The 24120-nt window shown below is 38.2% G+C and overlaps 1 protein-coding gene across 4 annotated transcripts in view; it reads right to left on the reverse strand.

The window, feature by feature from the left end:
• Window positions 1–4260: 4260 nt before the first annotated feature.
• The window catches only part of MAN2B2 (mannosidase alpha class 2B member 2), a 34049-nt gene continuing 14189 nt past the window's right edge, over window positions 4261–24120 (reverse strand). For 2 of the 4 annotated variants that reach the window (XM_075148665.1, XM_075148664.1), the window contains exons 7-20: window positions 22544–22742; window positions 19042–19232; window positions 17985–18171; window positions 16932–17065; window positions 14560–14816; window positions 12377–12568; window positions 11185–11437; window positions 10969–11079; window positions 10659–10851; window positions 9847–9999; window positions 9375–9487; window positions 8362–8479; window positions 7369–7455; window positions 4261–4688 (exon numbers count right to left, since the gene is read on the reverse strand). In XM_075148665.1, coding sequence (XP_075004766.1) covers window positions 4570–4688; window positions 7369–7455; window positions 8362–8479; window positions 9375–9487; window positions 9847–9999; window positions 10659–10851; window positions 10969–11079; window positions 11185–11437; window positions 12377–12568; window positions 14560–14816; window positions 16932–17065; window positions 17985–18171; window positions 19042–19232; window positions 22544–22742 — 2307 coding nt within the window. In that variant the 3' untranslated portion in view covers window positions 4261–4569. Of the gene's footprint in view, window positions 4689–7206; window positions 7456–8361; window positions 8480–9374; window positions 9488–9846; window positions 10000–10658; window positions 10852–10968; window positions 11080–11184; window positions 11438–12376; window positions 12569–14559; window positions 14817–16931; window positions 17066–17984; window positions 18172–19041; window positions 19233–22543; window positions 22743–24120 lie in introns of those variants that run through there. The other 2 variants (XM_075148663.1, XM_075148666.1) reach the window with 2 other exon arrangements.

Below are 24120 nucleotides of genomic sequence, written 5' to 3' on the forward strand. Positions count from 1 at the left end.
TGTGCTACAGGCTGTGCTATGTTTCCGTCTTGTCACTTTACTGTCTTTCTGAAAAACATCACTGAAAACATTCTTTCGCCCTTGCTTAATCTCTTCCCCTCTTTCGTTCCGTTTTTTCATTTATATTGAACGCCTTCAGTATTATCTAGTGCAATTTGTATTGAATAAGAAACATGAAACCTTATCTGCTTTGTATTTCAGTATCTACATGATCTAGAAGAAAACCTCCTTAACATTTTAAAATTCTACATTCAGTGTTTGTCACAATAAATATTCAAGTCTGAAAATGGTGCTTGCATTAAGCTAACATCATTTGGGGTGTCAAAATGCAAGATTTTTTCCTCTACGCTTTTTCTACACCAATCTCTTTGTGAAAATGCTTTTTGATTCCTCACGCATTTGAATTTTGATTTCAGCATTACGAAAATATAGCTAACATCCTCCTTGTCTCTCATACAAGTCTATTTGTGGTGGATATGCCGTGAGAAGTTTTTTTTAAATCCAGCTCAAGAATTACAAGTGACTAACTATAAACAAAACAAAGCAAATAAACAGCACTTACCTAAGAGACAAAACACATTGTTAAAAGAAGTTTCAGTGAAATTACGATCATCACGCAGGATTATTAGCACTTGCATCGGGGTGTCTTTGTCAAAGATCAGCAAAACAACTAATGAAAGCATGTCAGATTCGTAGCTTAACTTCCTCTTCCCTCATGTGGTGAGGATGACAGAAATTGCTGTCATAGATGTGTCTGGTTAGAGCCCAGCTATCCTGTCTGAAATCAGAACATTTCTTCTTTAAATTCTAAATTGTGTCCTAACTGGTTACCTTTCAACACCAGGTCAGCCTCTCTTCTGACGTAAAGAACTGCTTTTCCATACTTACAGTGGTCTCATGTGAACATTTGCCATTGCACTTCTGCAATCCTTCATTTAGAGGCATTTTATGAAGATGAGACTTCTTCAGCTACTGTGTACACGCTTGTCAGCAGCCTCTTCCAGCCATGAATCTTGCCCACAGCCAAAGAGACAATGATTGTACATAGGCTACACTGATGCCAGGTATTACTCCTATCTTTCCTTATCACACATCTCATTGTCATCTTGCTGAAGTCTTGCCTAAATTCTTCCCTCCTGTGAAGAGTATTTTCCTACTTTTGCCTTAAAAGTAGCATAGCTCCATTGGCAGGAGCAATGGAGAAAAGCTGAATTCAAAGACCACACTCGCAATGGCCCCGACATCCCGCAACATCGGCGGGAAACAACCCAGAACACCTCACTGTGTATGCAATGTGTCTCACTGTTACCTCCAGGGGTGCAGTTGCATTAATGCAATACCAGCGTCATGTATACTAACAAAGGCTTGTTTCAGGAGGATTATAAGCATGGGTTAAATAAAATGATCTACAGTTATGTCATCAAGTTAAGAGCCATGCTGAAACTCATTTGCCTTCAATTATTTAAAAAAAAAATAAATCTACAAATATAGATAACTGTATGCTGTTTAACGTTCCCCAGTACTGACTTTTGGCTCCAACCCTGAATCACTTACATTGCCTGGCCAGAGAAGTGGAAGACAAAACATTGCTTCCATTTTCTCAACTTATCCAGTCTTATTCTCTCAACAGATGTTTCAAATACAAAAGTACCAGGCCAGACAAAATTGTCCCACAAACATGTTCAGTCGGATAATACCAAAATTGCAACAACAGAAGTTAAAAAAAAAAAAAAATCAAATAGAACGTGGTGAGAACATTAATCAGTTAAATTAAGAATTTGATAAGAACCTGTCAACAACAAACATTCCTAGAACTAACATCAGGTTTTAGCAGCACTGGGCAGGTGTCCAGAACAGCTGAAATGCAATTTGTAATGAAGACACAGCCACATTTAAAGCCTAAAGCACCATTCCTTTCCACTTGTCAGCAACAAAAACGTGATGCATCAGCTCACCTGCTTCTCAGTAGCTACCTTACAGAAGTAATTTCCAGTGTTGTTTAGATCGCCAAGTAAAATTAAAAATGAGACAATAGCAAAGATAAATGTCACAAAGTGCTGTAGGCTATCCCCATTTCTGATGGTACCTAGCTGGCCTAGTTATCACCTTTTAGAGCTAGTGAGGACATAACAAATACCTTTATATTCAAGTGAATGAAAGGATATATTAAAGCAAATAATTTGTACTTAAGGATATTATTTAACTATATTAAATAATTTTGTTAGCATTGACATTCACGTTATCTTTGGTCCTACTGATCAAAGATACAGAATAAATGAAGTATGCATGTGCAAATTCAAGTGAAAAACTAGTTTCTGTTGTATTTAAATATCTACATTTGTGCATTTAGTGTCCAGATATGCAGCTGGCAGCTCCAGCATGCAAAATATTTTGTCTAGAGACTAGGTGAAGCTTTTTCAATAGTGCTGATAGCAGTTTCTATTTACTCTGAAAGATGCTTTGGTTCTAATCCAAAGCATCTACCGTCAGAGATGAAATGAACTAGCACACAGAAAAAGGGGTTGGGAAAAAAGTTAATTTTTAGCCCAGGTTACTTTATTGTACCGTTTTACAACACAACCCCACAAACTCTCATCACAGTACTACTGAGTGGGTGGAAAAATACAGTGACAAAATTTCTTAAGCCAGCTTTGCTGCCAGGATAAGTCCATCACACAAAACAATTATGTGGGTCAGGAAAGCATCTAGAACAGAAAAATCCTTTTAAGTTTTCTTTTCTTTCTTCAACTTAATCTTAGTTAACCCTGGAAACTGGGATGGAAACGATGGATTTGGATTCTGTAAATGTGTAACTTTACTCACCTGTGTGCTGGAGACGATTGCAGAGCAGCTGCTCAGCACAGAGGCACTCTGCTCTTGGAGAGGCAATGATAGTTGCAGCCAGTCTCGTCCGGATGCTTTGCACAAATCCGTCTTCCCAAAACTTTTCTCCATGGCGTTCAAAGAACCCCAGTGGAGGCATACTGAAAAATACATTTGAAACTTTTAAACAAAGGGGACCTAAAACCCCTCCCTCATCCTTACCCATATGTCAGGCTTGCTTGAGAGCTAGTAACAGAAGTATTAATGAGACAGCAACATTTTTGAGGTGTTACTGTCAGCTGGGAAAGTTTATTAATCTACAGTAGCACTGACGAGAGTATGTGTGAAGCTCAAGGTACTCAAATGAGTTTGTAATTCTGCTGCATTGGAATAAGAAGATGGAGCAAAAACCATTTGCATTTACTTGTTATGAAAATTCAATCTGAAATTTTCATACTTGAAACAAAATTCTGAAGTACTAAGTCAAAAGCATGTTATCAGATTCTTTTAAAATAAAGGTTTAATTCACATTTGCCTTTTCAAGATCTTCTTCAAATCATAACAAACACTTCAGAAAGTTGCAGGTGTGCCAAAAGAAAGTTCTGGTGAAAATGGAAATTTGACTTTTGTTGTGCCTAACTCATGAATCTTCCTCTTTTCCGACTCAAACACAAGGTGGAAAGCATGCTATCACTTGGGCTTTTTACCCACTACCTAACTTCAGTGTCACAGACCTCATAACTTCTCATGACAGTCAGTGGCATTCTATGTGCTCTGTATGATACATACACATTATTAATTTTGTCCACCTATGACCCAAACAAAACCATCAAAACCTTAATTCAATATTGACTCTAGGAGTCTTCTTAGCAGACTTACTTAATAGCACAGAAAAAACACGTCTAATTTATTTTCCAACTGTGAATAATAAATTACATCTCAGTAGGAAAAACGGCTCCACAGCACAAATGGACTGAAAAACAAATATGCCAATTGTGGATACCACAATTAATTTTCAAATTATTTTTAAGAGTGCAAGTGATTCTTTTACCTGATCTAGTGATTGAAGAAGTGATCTGCAAAAATTTCCTTTCAAAAGAGCAGCTATGTAATTCTTACACAATAGAAAAAAAAATGTCAGGGTACTGGCATCAACACATCCATCAGCAAGACTTTCTCAAACAAGATAAATGCTAGCATGAAAAAGCAACTATTTTCTTTAGCTTTAATTTAGGTTTGCACCTGGCTTAATGTAAAATAAAGGTTATGAACTAACTTTTCCTAGAAAGCAAAAAACTATCAAAAAATTTATTTCTCTTGTGAGTCCAAATAACTAATACATACATTTCAGCAATGCGGATGCAACTAGACGTATTTGAGATAAAACAGGTTAACGGGAAGGAAAGTGGAATATGACAAACGGGAAGGAACGTGGAATATAACAAATATAACAAAGGAAAGTGGAACATAACAAACCCCTTTTGCCAAGTAGGGGCAAAACCTGTCATCTTCAGTGGTTGGAAGTAGTTTCCTTTCCATTTTGTAACCAAGGCTCACATTTTTGCTACCCAAGCCATATCAGATGCTGAGCAACACTAGAGCCAGCAGAGCCTAGAGCCAAGAGAAAACATGAAAAAGTGGCCTTAGGCACTGGAAAAGGAGATGGTAAAACAGGGTTTACTGAGAGCCACTCTTTGTCCCTGGCCACAAATAGGACTCCACCAGCTCTCGAGGACGTTCAGGCTTCTACTCCTCAAAATTACATAGAATGAATGAACAAATACAATTCGGCTTTCCAGGCAAAATAAACTGATCTCCCACAAGACCCAGGAACAGCAGCATCTTGGAGGGTCTGCAGCCAGGAGCTGTGGACAAAATAAGCTCTTATCAGAAGATTCTGCATTTCAGACTTACATCAGCTTCACTCTGACTGCTTGTCACATCCTTTCCTTCCCCAACACCCAGGTGCTCTGCTATCTCCTCCTAGCTCTTCCACTCTATAACTGCTACTTCCTTAACTCCAACCAAAATTAAAAACAAGGCTTATTTACTATAGCACAAATATACTGCATGCATGCGTGACTTTTTCCTCTGCTTATAGTATTATATCCACCTTCTTTTCTTTTGTGTGCCCTCCACAGAAATTTGAATGCCTGCAGGCTTCCGTTTGCTTGGGCTGAGATTTCTCAGGAAAAAGAACATATAAAATATGCAATGACATCTTCTACCACGAATGCCATGCTTTTTACAGACTACAGTCTTGGATGCCTCCAGTGCAATACAAGATTTGACTCTGACAAATTATTCTCTGATGGCCAATTGCACTGAAATAACTCCAGATAAAATATTCTGGTTTTGTTTTGGGTTTTTTTTTTCTTTTTCTTTTAAATCAGAAAGTGTCCACAAATTGAAGTATTATTACAGATAAATCCACTGGTAATGAAGTATTCCTGCATACAGAAGGTTTTTGTAGGATTTGTTCTAACACAGCCTACTTGAAACGTATCAACCTGACATCTGGGAAAGCAGCGCCCAGACTTAGCAGCTGTAAGATCCTTTACTGCTTCGCTGGGATTGTCCACTGAAGATACAGTTCAATTTTTATAACCTACCAGCATGACTTGCTGTTAGAAGCACATGTATTAGTGAATACCACTGCAGTCACAAAAATATGAATTGTAATCATACTACTGTGTAACCTACACAGTACACCCATTATACTACACGGCATAACCAAGTAGGGAATGAGAAAAGATGTACAAGCAAGGAAAATGACTTAGCCGAACACATTTCATTTCCCAAATACATACACAAAACGAAACAAAAAATAGCTGCCATCATGCTTTACCGCATCCTAGTTACAGTGCTATATACCGCCCCTTTGGGCTTAATGTTCAGGAAAATGGCTCTCACTACAGCAGGGCAGGTTAGATTGGCTAAATATTTATAGCCAAGTATGAAAAATAACCAATAGAAAATATGAAACAACCTTTCTTCACCCAGTAACTGAATGTGGCAGTTTCTGCAGTGAGTTTAATGAGAGGCAACCAGTTAATATACACAGGCTGTCTACACCGAAAAATTGACCACCAGCACAGCTCTTCAGCATAACTACTTCACAGTAGCTATTCTGGGAGAGTCCTTTTCACTCTGTTTCCTTTGTTCTTGAACTGTGTCTCCACATGGACGAATATTGCTGAACAGCCAAAGTAAATCAGAACAATTACCACAGTAAAATGTCATTTTTACATGATTCTAGATCTGGAATTATTAATTGATTGAAAAGGCACCATTTTCCTCTTTTAAATCTACGTATTTCCTCTTTCAGTTTTACATTTCACTGGTCAGAAATACAGTTTTGTATAGTATTGCACCAAGCATAATTCATCATTACCACTGCAGTGAAGTGACTGACTTGATTCTCATCTCAGCTATGTGCGTTTTCATTGTGAATAAGTAAAATAAGTAGAGCTGCCCAATGGGACGTGAACAGAATCAGATTCTACAGCTCTACATTGATTAGAGTGAAGAAGAAAAATAGAAAAATGCAACTTTTCTTTTTGACATAAATACATACCAGCTATGAGGAAAGCTAGCTGCTGTCCAAGTTTCCTCCTTCTGCACTCAATCAGATCTGCTTAGAATTTGCACTTCACTGCCAGATTAACCCTAAACACAGTCCTCCATAATTAACTTCAACTTGATGCTAATGAAACATTTCCTGCTACCACTGTGCACGTTCTCTGAGCCTCAGAAGTATGAAAGTTCACAGTGTCGTAAGAACGGTGTTCCTGCTTCAGGTTACGTGATGAGTTAGTTACTGGCCATGTGGCAACACACCTTCTGTCGACAGACTAGCTCCAGTCTACCCAAAACACAAGACTGAACATCCAGGACTGGGATACTGTGAAGTAAAGCCAATCAGTCCTGAACCTTAAGAGATACAATTTAAATGAACTTAGTGCAAAGGAATATAAACAGTACATTCAATTTCAGTTTACAGAAGCAGAAACTTTGCAGTTGTTGCCCAAAAGACAAAGTAGCCAAAACACGACAGGCATTCCACATGCATGTAGAAACAGAACGTCATTTGGCAAATCACTATTCTGTGATTTGGAAGTCATCTCCTCTAACAATAAAAACCCTAAGAGAAGACTCTTGAGCTCACCACTAATTAGAAAGACAATTCAAGACTGTAGGATTAATATGACTTTGTCAGTGCTCAACAGTGAGGCATCATACAAGCAACTACTTTAAAACCACCCACAGCAAGCATGAAAATGTTCAATATGCTTGCACTGCAACACCAAGGTCATTTTTGAATTGAACGCGTTTTAGAAAAAAAAAGAGTTGTAAATAATTAACCAACAAAAATACCCACAATTCAGGCCAACAGTTTAATTAAATTTAGATTTTATTCCAAAATGACTATTTCTTTCATTAACAGCAGTAGAATGTTTTTCAAGATCATCACTCATATCTTGAAACAAAAATTGGAAGCTATTATATTTTCACTTCTGAAATACAATGTCAAATTTTATTGACCTTGAAAGTATACAAAGAAAGTCCTTATTTCCTTTGGGTGAACAGTTACTATACAGTTTTCTGAGGTCTCTGTGCTGTTGGTGAATCCTGTAACACACAAAAACGTTGGTAATTTATTAAAGAACAAGCTTTACGCAAATATACATATTATTCTATCTCAACAGTTTTAACTCATCCCTTCCTTAAAAGTTGGTGTTTGAGCAGATTCTCCTCCTTAAAGCTGTAAATAGTATGGAGCCTAAGATGCACCCATTCATAATATTAAAATATAAAACAATTTGTCTACTTTTCACACATTGACTCACACAGAAAACGTGAAACGACTCCCCAGTCATGCACCTTTTCTTTATCATGAGTAAACAGTAAGCAAATTCCCAGCTGCTGGTCAAGTAGAGTTCTAAACTCTCACCTAGCCCAGCCCAAAACCTCTGAAAGCTTTTTACAAAGCACATATATGGATGTAAGTGACAATAAGGACAATGTCCAAGCAACTAATTGGAACGAGAAATGAAATGAGGTCACCCACAGCATTTGACTTGAGTGTCAGCCCTAACTTGAATCATATCCACACAGTCCTTTAAGCTGATTACGGTGGGGATTTTTAACTGCAGCTGTCTGTTTTTCTGCAGCATAGGCTTAAGCTTAGATTAACACAACTCATCAGCATCTAACAAAATCAATCTGTGTCACAAGTGTGAATTCATAAAGTAGCCACTTGTACCTGGACTCCAGGTACAGATAACTCCAGAAAGATTTCAAGCTTTTTAACATTCCAGGCAAAACAAGCCATCAGAAAAATACAGCAGTCTACAGTACTTGCAGGGAATCTTTGCTAAATGCTACTACTAGCAGGTTGTGCCAGATACCAGGTCTGTCATATAGAACAACAATACATTTTTAATCTCGCAAATATTTTTACATTTTTAATTAGACTATTCATCAAGCTTCAACAGTCAACAACAATATGGACACCAACCACCTTATTCCACCTACCTTTGCTTGGATATTGTGCAGTCTTCCATTTCCATCGCTTCAAAGTGTTTACATCCCAGGTGCCTGTGAGTGATCGCTCTTCCACTGCCATCACTGATCCTAATCCCTTTAGCAAAGACTGTGAGTAAAGAAAACACAAGGAATCAAACCACAGTTTATTGAGAATAGCATCACACTCACCGGTCTCGTACACTGTTAGACCAGAGTAGAACTTTCATCTCCTGCATTGATCTGTTAAGCAGAGCAGTAGAGACTTGAAAAATCTGCTAGGTCATGCAACACAAGGGCAATTACAGATTCACCAGGCTTCAAACTAAGAAGCTGAGGTGCTGTGAGCTGAGGAAGCTGTGTTGTAGCAAAGTTCAGAGACTACTAATCCTCCATTCAAGAGCTGAAACTCACACTGCCCTTTTTTAAACAAAACAGAGAATCCTTGTTCCTCACGTTTCTGTCATCACAATCAAAATTTCGTATTTTAAAATAATAAACCCCTGCCATGTATTATAAAATAATCTACTTCTATATGAAAGATCAAATAAGCAAGAAACTGAAAATACACAGTACATGGTGGAAGTGACCAAAGTTTCAACAACTCGCAGAAATAAACTACAGAGGAAAAAAATATTTGTTCCCTTTAATCCTGTCCACATTTCATTAACTACAGGTACAACTTGCAATAACTAAAGAAACAGCAAAACAGAAACCCACTCTCTGCACTGGTTAAGGTACTGGAGGAAATGCTATACAACCAAGAGCTCAACAAAACCAGTCCTACCGATATTTATGCAGATCTTCATGCTGTGCCTATGGCAACTTCATCTGAAGTAATGGCTTCTGTGTTGCAAAGCTGAGTAAAAATAAGACCTGCTTCCCTCCAAGGTTAAAGTTATACTAGTATTTTTGTATCCATCTTTTGTGGAGTCTCTAGCACATGGGATGTTTCGTTCCAGAACCAGTTCGCTCTGGAACAAAAACACCTCAAGTGGAATTCTGTCTCGCGGGATTAGATTTACCTTCAGATTTACCATCACAGGTTGAGACAGCACAGGATCCTCTCCAACTTCATACAAGTGCCTAATTCTTAGCAGGACACGACTGAAGTCTGCATCACCTTGCTTCTGTTTACCTTTAAGAGAAAACAAAATGCAAACATTTTCTTACTTTAAAAATAAAACTAACTTTTAAACTTTTTTTTAAGCTTTCATAATTTGAATTTAATTCCCATTTTTTAAAATTAGCAAGAGGACTAACATCAAGAAATATCCAGCTCCCACTGCTGACAGAAATGACTCTAACAGGCACGACGAACTCATGCAGGAAAAACATTTTACTATTTGAGTAGAGAAATCATACAGTACAATTAACTTTCTTGATAGAGGAATTTAACACTTTGAATAAATAAAAGTACTAGCCACAGAAGACAGAAAGAAAAGAAAGCCAGCTTCTTTAAGTGTAACATCCAGCCACACTTTTGAAGGCACCTACCCATGCGGATGCTGCGGACATGCTCTGCATGATTAGAGCTGTATCTCCACCCTGGAATGCTCAGAGTCTGGAGATGAAGATTAGGTGGGACAGTTACAGGTGAACCATGGACTGAATTCTGCTGACGTGGTCTGGGTAGCTTTGGTTTATCTCCTCCATGCAAAGTGGAAGAAAGCAAACATCAAACATCCATCACATACAAGCCTGTCTAGGATACTGTGGAAGGGTAAAGAGATTTTCGCTTTTTCTGCCAAGGCAGATGCAAAGCAAAAGCTATGCTTTCTCCTCCAAGGCCTTCTGAGATACAAAGCAGAAAGCAGCATGATTTTAACTGCTGGAGAAGTGTATTAGAGCTTTCCATAAAACAAATTTCACTGCAGCTTGAAGTTGCTATTCCGCTACCAGGCTTCAGTTTTAGTTAATAAGTCAAACAAATATTTTCAAAAGAATGACTCAAAAATGGTCATTAAGGACCCAGCATCCAGGAAGCTGATATATGGTGCACTAGCTACTTTGCACAAATTCCCTGTGTGGACATTTTGTTCTCATTAGATGCCTTAAAATTTATTCTCCTCTGAAAGTAGAGATAATTACATAACAAGAGAAACATTTCATACACTTGGACAACATCCATGCTTGAAATTAATGCAAAGTAATTAGTAGGCTCTAAATCTGCCTCCTAACTCATTGTGTACTAACTTTGCCACACAGGAGGCTTGAAGTCTGCATTTACAAACTTAACAGCATAAATCAGAGCAACATAAATAAGCCATTCAGATGCTAAAGATAGCACAGGAGACGAAATGAGGTACCTGATAATGCTCCAAACATTACTACTGGCCTGTGTTCTAATGCCAGTACACTCGTCTGATACAAAATATTGGTGACAGCCTTCGTTCCTAAAATAAGCCAAATCACAGGGCGAACCACTGAAGAGTCATTCAAAGTGAGATTGTAATTCAGGTCCCACTGAAGGTTGTTCCATAGTCTCCTGTGAAGCATCACCTGTATTGGGAAGGTAAATGTCACAATAGTAATCAGCCATCATGCTTTACTTTACATGTATTATCAGCAGCCAAGAAATTATGTTCTCCTAGAAAAAAAAATGTTTTTATATGCTACCTCCACTTGTCCATTTCCTTGACTTGAGACACCATGAGCTCTTTCTGCAAGCAGCATCAGCCTTGTGGTATCATCTTCAATGTAGGCAGTCTGGACCATAGGATAATAGTTCTGAAAACACACAGTAAATCATGCAGTGATAATATTAACCTAGGTAACAGTAATGGAGAACAAAGATAAGACACAATTGACTTTGGATTACACCTTTGTGCCTACCCGAGCCACTGTGTTATTCATGTATGCCTTGAATGGTCTCTTCTGAAGCTGATATCCATTGCTGTCAGTGTAGAGTAGCTGCCTAGTGTTCAAATTTGTGCTTGTTCTTAGAACTGCTTCACGATTTAACTCCAAAGGCCCAACGCTGTATTCTTGCTCTATCCTATGGCAAAGCAACTTCCCATCGTAGCCTTCTGGTACTGTATACATCCTGGTATACACTGCATATATGTAATCCTGAGAAGTACTATTACTATAAAAACGAGAGGAAAGATATGCAGGGTTTATAAAGTGGAGCACTTGACTGGTTATGTCAAGACTTGCAAGTCATTCATGATGTCATCCTACATATGGACAGCTTTTTCTATATAGTTCATGTATGTGTACAATTATTTTAAATTTCAATTTAATTTTCAAATGTACAGACATTCAACCGGAGTGATATCCTACAATTCTCTTTAGTGTTGCGAGTGTAAAGAAGATTCTTCATTTGATTAAAGAAGCTCTGTTTTTCTCAAAATTAACAACAAATTTTAAAATAATTATGACTCCCTAAGCAACACATTTACATTGTACAGAATACATGTATTTTTTCAATCTGGGCAACATTAATTTTGACTCAAGAATTCCACTGTTTTCCAAAGGTCCTTCTCAACTACAATCCTTGTACAATGCCTTGTAAAGCAAAAGGCTTCAATCAAATAAGCAGATTTAAAAAAAGGTGAAGGGGTTATAGACTGATACAATTTTAACACAGAAAAGTAGCTAGTTCATCAGGGGTCAGAATGACCTTGTGTAGGATTCATTCCTCCTTTCTCTAATTTGCTTGTAAGAAAGATATTCACAGTTATAAAAATGAACCATTATGTCCAAATTCCACCCACCTAAGAAGATGTTAGCTGCAATTTTCATTGAATTGTATGGAACCAGGATCCCAACAGAAGCTGCACTACAAAATGAACCACAGAAGATAACTCTAAACAATCTTCACCTCCCTCCCTGCAGCAATATGTGCTATTTAAAGGAGGTGCTTCCTCAGCACTACGTTTAGCAGATGCATGCTAGTTCTTTCGTTTAAATCCTAAGCAGTACACAGAGCTCATTGTTTAGGAGTAACTATACAGAATTAAACTCACACATATCTACAGAAAATTAAACATTCCAGTGAAGTGAAGCTGTAATGGTGTTGCACCTGTAGAAATACTGCCGTATCTCTGTCATCAAGTTTCCAGAAACCACTTCCAATCCCACTGCTTTTGATACTGGAACAGCTGAAGCATTTGGCGCAAATAAGTAGTTATCTGAAATGGGTCCTTTCATCACGTCTCCATTCACATGGTACTCAAGGAACTCCTGGGTCAATTGGACAGTCTGGTTAGTCTCCCTGTGAATCCACAGAAGAGGAAAAATTGTATTACTTACAAACACATTTCGTACAAAATAGATGCAAAGCTGAACTGCAACAGGAATGAGGCCGGGAATGTAAGGGAAAAAAACCCACAAAACTGTTTCCTCAAAGTGGATAACTGATTTTGAAAGATTTAGGAAATGAGGACAGCAGAGAATTAAAGTGCTTCCCGTTAAGGTATCTGTCAGTGCGTAAATAAATGGAGTTTCTATGTCATTTTATACGTTCATAAAACAGAAACATCTTAAGACAGAAACAACATCTACATTAGCTCAGTGTTTTGATGTGAGAGTTGCTACAGGATCAAAACCTACCCACGGCACAAAATGAGGTACATCGCACCACATTAATGAATAGTCAGGTTCACTTAACTGACTTTGTAGCTAGGTAAATCAGGATGATGCAAGTTTCCATATTTAACACTGGTAATGAATATAATGGCAACAGGATAGCAAAATTTACGCTCGCTCAGTACCTACTTTGTCTCCTCCTTTCTTCCCTAAAGCTTACAGTTTAGCTATTCACGACTCCGTATCAGCGTCTTTGGAAAGTCATATGAAGGCAATTTGAGATGCTATTGCCCTCAGCTACCTGCTCTGCTCCTCTTTTGGAGCCTTGCTGGCAAAACAGGTAAAATCAGTTCGTCTGGCATATAAATTTAAACTGCCAACCATTTTAGCTAGTGTTCATACAACGACCTACAAATTGTAATGACTGAGGAGCAAAACATATCCAAGCCTTTTCTACTACTCCTGTTACGGGGCATTTCCAGTGCAGGGAAGTTCTAGAAGCTCTAACTGTGGCAGCTAAACATTATAAAGCTTCAAAGTTTAAGATCCCAATTTTTTTTAACCTTTCTTCCCATTCTGACCTGACACCTGGCTCTTTCCCATTACTCCAAAGCAAACTTGCTGAAACTCAAACATTCAGGGCTTGCCTGAAGGCTTGTGAAGAAAGTGAATATCCCATTTCTCCTACATGCTGAATTCCAGCTCTTGCTGCCTGCCAGAACAGGATGGAGAAAAATGGAATTTAAATTTAGATTTTCGTTCTTCCTCATTACATTCCTTATTATGTTCCTCATGGAATCTGGAAACAGTTAGGATCCAGAGGCATTCTGAGAAAGTACTTACTCCAGGGCTCTTAGTTAAGGCCCATCGACACTTTCAAAGCTGATTTTAACTATACTGGACAACAAGTTCTTGCTCTAGGAGGCAGAATTATGAACAAAAACACAAAGGTGAGAGAGGTCTCACAGTGACTAGGCCAATGTCAAAGGGGTCAAATCTTCCATCAGTACATAGCTGACAATCTGAATCCTGAGCAGGCAAAAAGCAGCACAGCTCCTCTGAAGCTGAAGGAATTGGGCCAATTCGTATCAGCTGAGAAAGACAATCTGCAAATCCCAAATCTCACCTCGATCTTGACTGTTCTTCCATTTTATCTGCCTGATTAAATGGAATTTCCTTAGTTAAATGTTTCTTTCAAAAAGTTTTGTAGTTTTCTACCATAGAAAGAGTGATACAGGACTTGCAAAACACTAAGAGAAAGCTCTTGCTTTATCACTTAAGGCTCATTGTGTACCCATAGTGTATGTGCTTGCTTACTTATTTTTAATGCAAACACACATTCATAACGCTCTTTAGTTCTGCAGTACAATGAGATTCTGCTGATCTACTAGTTAATAGTGTGGTATGTCATCTTAGACTGATTGCATGGTTAAACAGGGCAACAACATTACAGAAATAATATGGAATCACACCTATGCTACTGTTGATGTTCCCTGTAGAAAGGAGGACATGTGAACTGGACATAAAAAAGAATTGTAAAGAATGTAAAGAACATTTTGTTAAAGTACATTTAGCTAAGTCTCAGAATTAAGGCACATGATACAGTCCTTGGACTTATTTTTACAAAAGGTTTTTACAGAATCTGAAAGATTATTAAAAACAAGCAGGCAATCTCACCTCTCTGTAATGCTGTACATCAGATTCGTGTTTTGGTCAAACAAGACCTGGTAGCAGTTGTTAACCACAGGAAGCAACTGTCGGCTTTGTTGATGTGCACGAGTTATGTCTTTTCGCTTGTACTTGACTGATCTTCCAATAAATGCAGACTGCTTACCATTCACCGGTTTAACATTGTATTTTCTGTAGCTCAGACCACTTATTGCAACTAGAATATACATATCATAGGTAGAATGGGACTCTGCTGAGCTTTGAACCTGTACGTTAAGATACACAACAATGCTCCATTACAGAAAATTAATTAGCAAGGCAACTATCTTCATGTGTTGTAAGCCCTAAATTGCTACTTTAAAAATAAGTTTCTAAATGTGCCATTCTTATAATTCTCAATTATAATGTAGATCCGTGCTTTTAATTGGGAGTTTGGTGAACTGGGATCAAGCTTAGGCTTTCTAGTGAGGGAAAGAGGATCACTAAGCAAATTACAAAGTTAGATCTTATTTTAACGTGAGCATGGAATCGTCAATCTTTTAAGATTTAAGATCGCACTGCAAAATGTCTATATGAGCAGAAATAATTGCAAATTAAACTAATCAGTCAAATGACAGAAAAGAGACTGAAACATAAGGGATGTGAATAGTGCAAGTATGAGAAAACTCATGGCAAGAGGAGGAAGCACCCAGCCGTGCCCTCACCTTAAGCAAGGCACACGGAGAGAGAGGTAGAAGCACGTGGCATACTTTTGAACAGTAAACAGAACACCAGTGTTACTTAATATCAAAATACCTTAAACAACAGTTTTTAATCATCTTTCAATTACATGTACCCTGCCCATTAATGTTATATAATTTAATACTATTTTCGGTTTGGGGCAAGAAAATGGGACTAGATAACAGATTACATGGACAAAGAGGTTAGTTATGACTAACCAGAAATTAGAGCAAGTTGTCCATACCTTCACACTGCGGATTCGCATACGTCCAGTTACTCACACTGCAGACCTCCTAACCTTAGTGGTATCAATAGGGCCTACTCCCATTCTCTCCCTTCACTCTACAACTCACGCATGTGGTGCAGAAGGCAGAGCACTTGCCAAGCCTCAATTCCTCTCAGCCACATACTCACAGCAGGGTTCTGAGCTAAAGATTTCTTTTTCTCAAAAGGAAGGAGTGTGTGATATGAATGCACTTTTGAACAGTACATACTGGAAGAAAAAAAACCCAAACCACGTTCTCGTTACTGGTAAAGAGATTTCATTTAGCCTCAAACAACTATCCACATGCATATATGGGTAACTTCTAGCAAAAGGGTACAGACCAACTCTAGAACAGAGAACTTTGTCTTTTTAAAATAAAGAATGACAGCTTGACTTTAGGGCATCCTAAATCCTGAAATAAATGCTTTAAATACACGTCAATCTCCACCTTGTATCTTACAAGCTAAAGCAATTCAGATGGTGGGACTTCTGGGAGGTAAGTGGCTGACAGGTAAGCGTGACTATGTGCTAACCCAAGAGACTGATGGCTTCCAGAGAAAGGCAGTATGGTCTTATGCCATCATCATGTATATATGCAGGAACAGGAGACAGCTGCTGTGTATCGCTACATGACTACAATGTGCCTTGGCGCGTGGTGATAGTCATAAGCCACAGATAACAGAAACTCTCCAGCTGGCAGAACTTGCTGAGCTATCTGGCACCTTGGGGACAGAGGGGAGCGTCTGGAATTGTGTCACACCTCTTCAGGCCTTACGTGCAGCAGGCATTCCTACAGGTTTATCAAGCCATTGATGATGATGCACTCTCTACAGCAGATGCTCCTGAGAAAGGCTAGTGCCAGCTTTCACTGGAGGCCACTTTCTTCCCTCCCAGGGAATAACTGGCCTTCTCTTGGAGCTTGGCTGTGACAGAATGATACGTCATGTGGCAGCTGGCTGTCCCCAGTTTCTTTTGGGCTTGTAACTAAGACCTACATTTCTTAAATCTCTTCTCCTCCCCAAGGCAATCTGTCAATTGTACAAACAGGACTGTCAATGGTAGGGCAGGGCTTCAACAAAAAAGGCTTTATTGGAAGCAGTGTTTTTTATAGAAAGAAAAGCAGCTAAGAAGTGCCAGGTCACACACAGCAGGCATGCAAAGGACGAACCAAACATACTAGAAGAACAGGAAGGCCTTTTGGACATTAAAAAAAAAATTCTAGTTGAGAGAACAGGCAAGTTAAAAAAAAAAATCACTTGAAGGCGAGCTAGGAAAATCCCAGTTTGAACTAATACTTGTTTTCACTGTAATACCACACTTTGACAGGAGGTAGGATCAAGTCAGTGAAAACTGACAAGTGAAAGAAAATCAACAGAAAGAAACAAAGTTGAAGTACCTGTGCTGGTACAGAATGTCCCAGTTCATCATACACACTCATTGCCAAGTGGCTGACAGAAACCGTGACAAAGGTAGTGACGTTCCATGCCAGTGGATTATAGACAACAACATATTGGTCAACATCTGTAGCACCTTTTTGCATGCAAACAAACAAAGCTATCAGTCACTAAAACTATGTATTTTTAAAATATAATATTAAAAAGTATTTGAGAGATCTGTCTAGGTACAAGCATCTTACAAAATTTTAACATAAAACTCCACAGTAAAACTTCATGATTGAAAAAAGGAAAACATTTTAATAGTACTTCATAAAAACCTCTTCTGCTTTGTTCTTCTATTCTTTACCCAATAAAAAGAGACCATGTATTCAGAAAATGACACCTGAGTTTGAATGTAAATGCATTTAGTGAAAATAAGCAGCTTACCACAACTTATTGTCATGCAGTATTAACTTTATCAGTTATACAGAAGATGAAATGAGAAGCCTAATCTAAAAAACCACCTTGTAAAAAACCAGTCTGTTGCGCAGCCCACAGCACTGCTTACATTTGACAGTTTAAAAAGTTTCCAAAGTAAAGATGAAAGGGAATGTACAGTCTTTAGAATTGACTCCTTAAAAATTCTTTTACGTTTTTACACAAGCTGGCAGTACACTATAGCAAGAACATTTCTTAACTGTGGCTGTGTTCCTTACCGCGTAATCTTATGTTGTACAGTAAGGTTAGTTCAGTAATTACCCCGATCAGCACCTCTTCCTCCCCTCTGTTTTACAATTGAGGTCTGGATCTGGGAGCCAGGTCTAATATATGCACTGGGGTAGGGTTCTGCCTAACATCCGTTTAAAGGTCCTGGTTTCAGATGCTTGAGATCTGAGAGCTCATGAATTCATCTGAGTTTGCCTCGGGTCTAGCAGGTCTCATAAAGCAAACAGGATTTTCCAGCCATGGTTCACAGAACTTAGGTGGTACATAGTACGTTGATTATTTTGGAGGAAAACATGATAGCTTTCATAAGCTAACCTGAAAATTGGAAAAGCTGTGTTAAAAAGTACCTGATATTCCTGAGTCTTTAATGTAAACAGAAGAATAGACCTCTCCGTTCTTCTTCACATTGTTCATGTCAAAGATTATGGAAGCCATCAGCTTCTTTACATTGAACATTCCATACATCAAGTTATTCATGTACATGTCCTTCACCTTGGGAGCCTCTGTGCCTGTTATACCATCATGGTGCTGGACCTTACATTTAAGAGTAGTTTGAAAGGTCACAATGCAACAGGATGACAACTTCAGGTTTGCATTTGTATTAACATGGTCCACTAACCTTCAGACACGTAACTTAAAATAATAAGGTATTACAGCTATATTCACAGATTCACATTTTGCCTATTCCAAATTGCTATATATAGAATGAAATGGTCAAAGACAAGATGCACACAGATTTCCCTCTATACAAATTTCTCTTTCAATATTTAGAAATTACTGAAGTTACATACTCAGAGGAAAAAAAATACAAGTTACCAAAAACAAGAATGCAGCAAAAATACCATAACAAGACAGGTTTTTCACTTCTTACTAGGATCTGATCATAACTTAGCTGACAAAATATTTATTACCAGCAAAAGCACTAAGGCCTGTAAATGGTTAATGGTATGAGGCTGATCACTTAGCTGCTGAACTTTGAAGAAACAAATCTGTCCTTCCTCTTCTAACTTGCAGAAGTAGAGATTATCAGTAGTTTTCAGTTAGTTCAGTTTTTGTTTGTTTGGGTTTTTAAATTTATTTTTAAAAACCATTTTATAAATAATAAAACTAATATTAAGAAAAGGAATTTCATACGCAAAGTTTGAAACCACATACTCCTTCACCGGCTGAACAAAACATTTGCCAGCAACCATGTCGTGAATGCATGGCTAAGGGGCTGAAGTCATGTTTCAAGACAGTTTCTCAAAAAATTGCTTTATTTTTACTTATGACTTGCTAAAGGGGAAAGTTATTTCTAAAAACATAAAAGCAACGTTGAGACACTCCAGCTGAAATGCTTAAGCAAAGCTTTGCCTTTGGGCAATAAACATTTTCATTCAAATTAAAAAATAAATCAATCTTTACCTCTGAAACTGCCCATCTAAGGCTCTGAAGTTGCTTTAAGGCTCCACATTTGCAAATAGAACTTGCTGGGTGTTTCCGGACATACTGTGTGAAAAAGGACTCTCCAGCATAAAGCAGTGAACTTGCTCTCCTTGCGATTCCTTTTAACGTGCTCCGAGAAGTATAAAACCCAGTCCATGCTTGAAATGGCTCTGTTAAGAGTTGAACAGATCCAATACATGTCAAAATACTATTTCAGCTATCACTTATTTATTATTTATTAGACTACTACTGTACAGCTTCTTACATGAAACCTGGTGTGGGTTAACACATCAGCCATCAAATGGAATGGTCATAAGCCCACAAAGAAACAGCCATAAAAGCACACTTTGGAAAACTACAGTCTTTCCTACACACCTAGTAACATGACTGTTGATACAAAGCTGTTATCGACTAAGTTAACTTGTGTTTGCAGAAATTTATTCTTTGTGGATCTGCACAAAACAACTTAAAAGTTTCACTGAAGCATATTTTATTACTCATTAATAAAGAAAGTGGATTATACTCCTTAGTTACTGCTTGATACAAGCCCTCTATATTCCTCCCTTTTAGTCAAAAGGATTTATCTTAAATTTCACTTCCTCAAAATGAAGTAGAAACAGCCATGTGATAACATGACTCCAAACTACTGCAGCACTTCAAACTACATCAAAAGATGCCCTCAAGTGGTCAGTGAAAAGTACTTCAACAGTTAATTTGTGCTAATATCTTCCAGTATCCCATAAGTAAACTAGGAAAACAAATATTTGTTTTTAAAACCTCCAAATCTCTACTTAGTGGTGTTTTTTTTTGTTTTGGGGGGAATTTTTTTTTTTAAATACACCACTTCCAGAGAGAAGTTGCAGGAAGTGCTTTATAAAGTGCATATATGCAACCATAACAATCTGCTATCAGTCTAGGATCAAAGCCAACAATTAGAAAATAGGATCTTTTGCTCAAAAACTCCAGGACAAGTTATTTTTGGCCTGAAAAATGCTAGAAGTTCAAACAGAATTAATTCCATTTCAGTTTTCAGGGTTACATGCAGAAGAGTCACACATGCATACTAGCATGGTACAATGACTGCAGAGTAGAAAAAGGAAATATTATCTGGGACTTAAAACTTGAGTTTCCAAGGTGTATGTCAGAAGTGACACTGAGCCCAATAAGTGACTCATAATAAAATGGCATAAAAAGAATGAGAGAGGATTAATCATCAAGAAGCAAAACAGTATGTGGGAGAAAGTGCACTCAAATCTGTACTGCAATTGCAAGGCGCAGTAAGCCATTTGGGAAAGAAATTGCATCTATGTGTGGGCACCCACCTGGAACATTGAAGGTGCTGCTATTACGCAAGCTAATGGCAATCAACTACTGCCTGTAAATTATGCCAAAAGACACAGGTAAGAGCCCAGATGTAAAAAGCTATTAGCAGTTAAAACCTGCAGTGCATTTATCAGCAAGTTGTTAGATATGACATGATCCCTAGAGGGAGGTGAGCGAGTAAGGAATCAGTCCATGCAATGATTCACAGGAAGTAATAGTTATTTTTATTCATTTAAAAGTTAACAGACACGTTACAGAATATTGGAAGTATAAGCTAAATTTGGGTCCTAATAGTCTGAGATATACATTCACAGTGCCAAAAAATGTGATGAAGTAGTGGTAGCTACAACTATATAGAAAGGTATTTTAATGTTACCAATGATATTTTAATGATAATCCAGGCAATGAAACAAATTAACGAGTTTAGAAACTGAGAAGTTAGCTGCATCTTCTGTCTGCATACTTCGATATGAGGCCTAAAAGGGCAAATTTACTGGGGAAAAGGATTAAAGGGATGTTGGGTATGGCATGCCTTCTTTCATATCTTTCCAGTACTTTTCAGCTCTGCTTGAAAAGCTAAGGTAGTGCAGCAAGTAAAAAGCAAGCAAGCTGCAATGACTTTATGTCACATCATACTATGAAATTTCAGAAATACAGGCAATATTTTTACTTTTGAGACTTCAGTTATAACACAATTTTTTTCCCCAGAACTTAAAACTGTTTTCTTTAATGAAAAAGACAAGACTTTCTCCTAGAGCTACAAGAGACTTTGGGGGTTCATCTACATTAGTGTTTTGTTTGGACCAGGAACATGCTTTTGAAGTGAATCTACCAGTCGTCCTTACCTAGTATGCTTTGCTTTATACAACAGATTGGGTTTGGAGCTCCCAAACTGGATTCCTGACAGTATGTAACAAGCATTAATGGGCATTCAGTCCATATGACCAGAGTACATCCAATTTTCCTGGAATTACATAGAGTGTGGACATCAAATCCTCAGCATTGACTGTTTCACTTTGACCATTCCTATTCCACTGCACTAACAAAGAAGTACGCTAAGAGCTTTCAGATAGCCTTGGTCCCTTACCTTGGTCCCCTTCAGACATTCACAGATTACTCCATGTTGCATTTCCCACCTCTGCTCTATCTATGCATAATCCAGTTCTTTTAAACAGTAACAATGGGACATGGTTCTACTTGGCCATGCATCCATTTGTTTCTACAGATCTTTCAGTTTATCAGTTTCCTTTCAGTTCCCTGGATCCTGGAACAACTGCGTCCTTACTACAGCTCGTTTTTGGGGAACAGGAGGAGAGGTGTAACATGCATATCTAATACTGCAGAATATCTAGGAGACTACAAGTTATTTGTGCATGGTAACATGTGGCAGGCAGAGAAAAGAATGAATTCCAAGTTAAATGTTCAAACATGAAACAAATAGTCAAAATCTGTATTTGAAGCAGAGTGGGTCCTAGGATGTCAGCGTTAGAATTCAGACAGGACCCCTCCAATGCCATGAGAGATTACTTGTATTAGTTGTGCTGGTACACCTTGGTGAAGCACCTTTGCTGTCACTGCTGTCTGCTAACCAGTTCACAGTGTGTTACATACTTTGCAGTCTTTTTTTCCTTCATCCATCCACTGAAATATCTTAGTGAATTTCAGCCAGGTGGGGTAGGCCTGCAGGTTTATCTCATTGCTCACTGTTTGCACTGTAACAGAATCTGATTAGTGCAGTATCTATAAATTTCTTCAGATCATTAAAAAAATTTGGATGACATTACACACTCATGAATACACCTTGTGCTTAGCTTTCCTTTGCACTCTCTATTGTTATTCAAAGACAGCAAAACAAAAACCTCAAGCTTTCAAGACAAATTGCTGAGAGCATCTTTAATTTGAAAATGAGATCAGGGCCTCTTCCTCCACCCATTGCTTCCAACGGTCCCAAAGAAATATTCCAACCACCACTCTACCATCTTTGTTATATCACTAAGCTGGGATCAACTTGTGTATTTAATGATACCTAGTAGTGTAAATAAATGTTATAAGGAGATGGCGTTTTTTCTCTTTATTTCTCAATTTCTCAATTTCCCTTTATTAGAGTTTTAAATACGTACATTTGAGGCAGACATTATGCAGTTGTGAACTTAATTACCTGTTGAATATGGAAGAAAGTCTTGGGAGTCCCGAATTTCCCATGTAAGATTTCTACCATAAACTGCTTGGAAGTAATCACCAACAGTGGCATACTGGACAGTCACTCCAAACTCATCAGAATGCTTGTTAATATAATCCAACAACAGGTCCATGTTGGAGTACTGAACAGATGCATTAAAGAACTGTTTGTCACAGCCCTGAAATACAGAAAACAGAACATCAAATGACTTTGGGTCATGTAATTTAGAAGGATCTTTTTTTAACATTAGTCTGTGTTAAAGTAGTACTTCTTTTGGTCTTGACTGCCTATATAAAAGTTATTTGTTAAAAAAATGTCAAGAATGGGTAGGGTTACTTGCACAGATCAGCTGATAACCAACCAGTATTACAGATAGGGAGAAGTGTGTAGACACCATATTGTGCAAGAGCATGAAATTTTGCGGTAGCAATTGGAAAATGCATGCATACATGCCTGGAAAGACGACCTTTCTTTCTTTTCACACTGCATTTCTCCCACTTAGCAGAAAATAAGGAAATTCTTATTTTCTGCTCTTAAGAATGTTTACAGCTTTAGGAAGTGCTGAGGACATGATGTGAAACAAAACAATCTGGAGAGAGATCCCTGTAGCCCAAATGTCACACAACGTGTTGCTGATCCCCCATCACAACAGTAGACTACAGTACTTTTAATGCTCATCCGAATAGTTAAGAGAGGTGATACACTGTGAATTAAAGCCTCTTTTTTTTTTTTGAGCATGCTTGCACAACTTCTGCGTTCTGTCAGAGGCGTCTCAATGCAGACTATCTGCACGTACAAACAGTTAAAAAAAGGCCTAAGTAAGCATGCCTTTGTTCAACTACAGCAGCTGAACAGGAAAATGAGAGTCAGTCAGCCATGGCACCACGTGTATTCTTACAGTATCAGTATTACAGTATAGGCATCGAGCTGAAGCACAATAACATGCTAGGAAATCTTCTCCACATAAAAAGGCCTAATAGAAGCTTTCCAACACTGACACCAGCTTAATGGTGCATCCTCATCTTCATGTGTCTGTGCCTGAGATACAAAACATGGCCCAAGTCAATCCTGATCTCATTTTCAAAATAAAGATGCTCTCAGCAATTTGTCTTCAAAGCTTAGCAGATGCTTGAAGAAATGGCCAAGGAAGCTCTATTTTCTTTGCAATCCCATCTTCCACCCCAACCTTTACTTGATGAGCTGAACGAGTTTAACCTGATGAGCTGAACCCATTCAAGTCATGAATGAATTGAACCTGAAGAGTTCAACTGAACTCAGAGGCAATTACTCTCCCTTCTCTTTCCCAGATATGAGTGCCACCCCAATCCCTCCCCCATTTACTAGATGTTTCAAGTAAGGTCATAAAGGACTGTTCATAAAGGAATCCTAGTGCATGTGCCTATCCCTCAGACCTAACAGGGTAAGTCGCTGACCAGCAAAGTGGAAATTCTACTTCCAAAACGGAGAAGTTCTTCTGAGACACGCAGAGATCTTCTGCATGCATATAGCAGAAACTGGAAAACAACTTCAAACTGGAATGAGCTACTAAAATGTAT

The sequence above is a fragment of the Calonectris borealis genome, chromosome 4, assembly GCF_964195595.1.
Source record: "Calonectris borealis chromosome 4, bCalBor7.hap1.2, whole genome shotgun sequence".
In the NCBI taxonomy this organism is placed as follows: domain Eukaryota; kingdom Metazoa; phylum Chordata; class Aves; order Procellariiformes; family Procellariidae; genus Calonectris; species Calonectris borealis.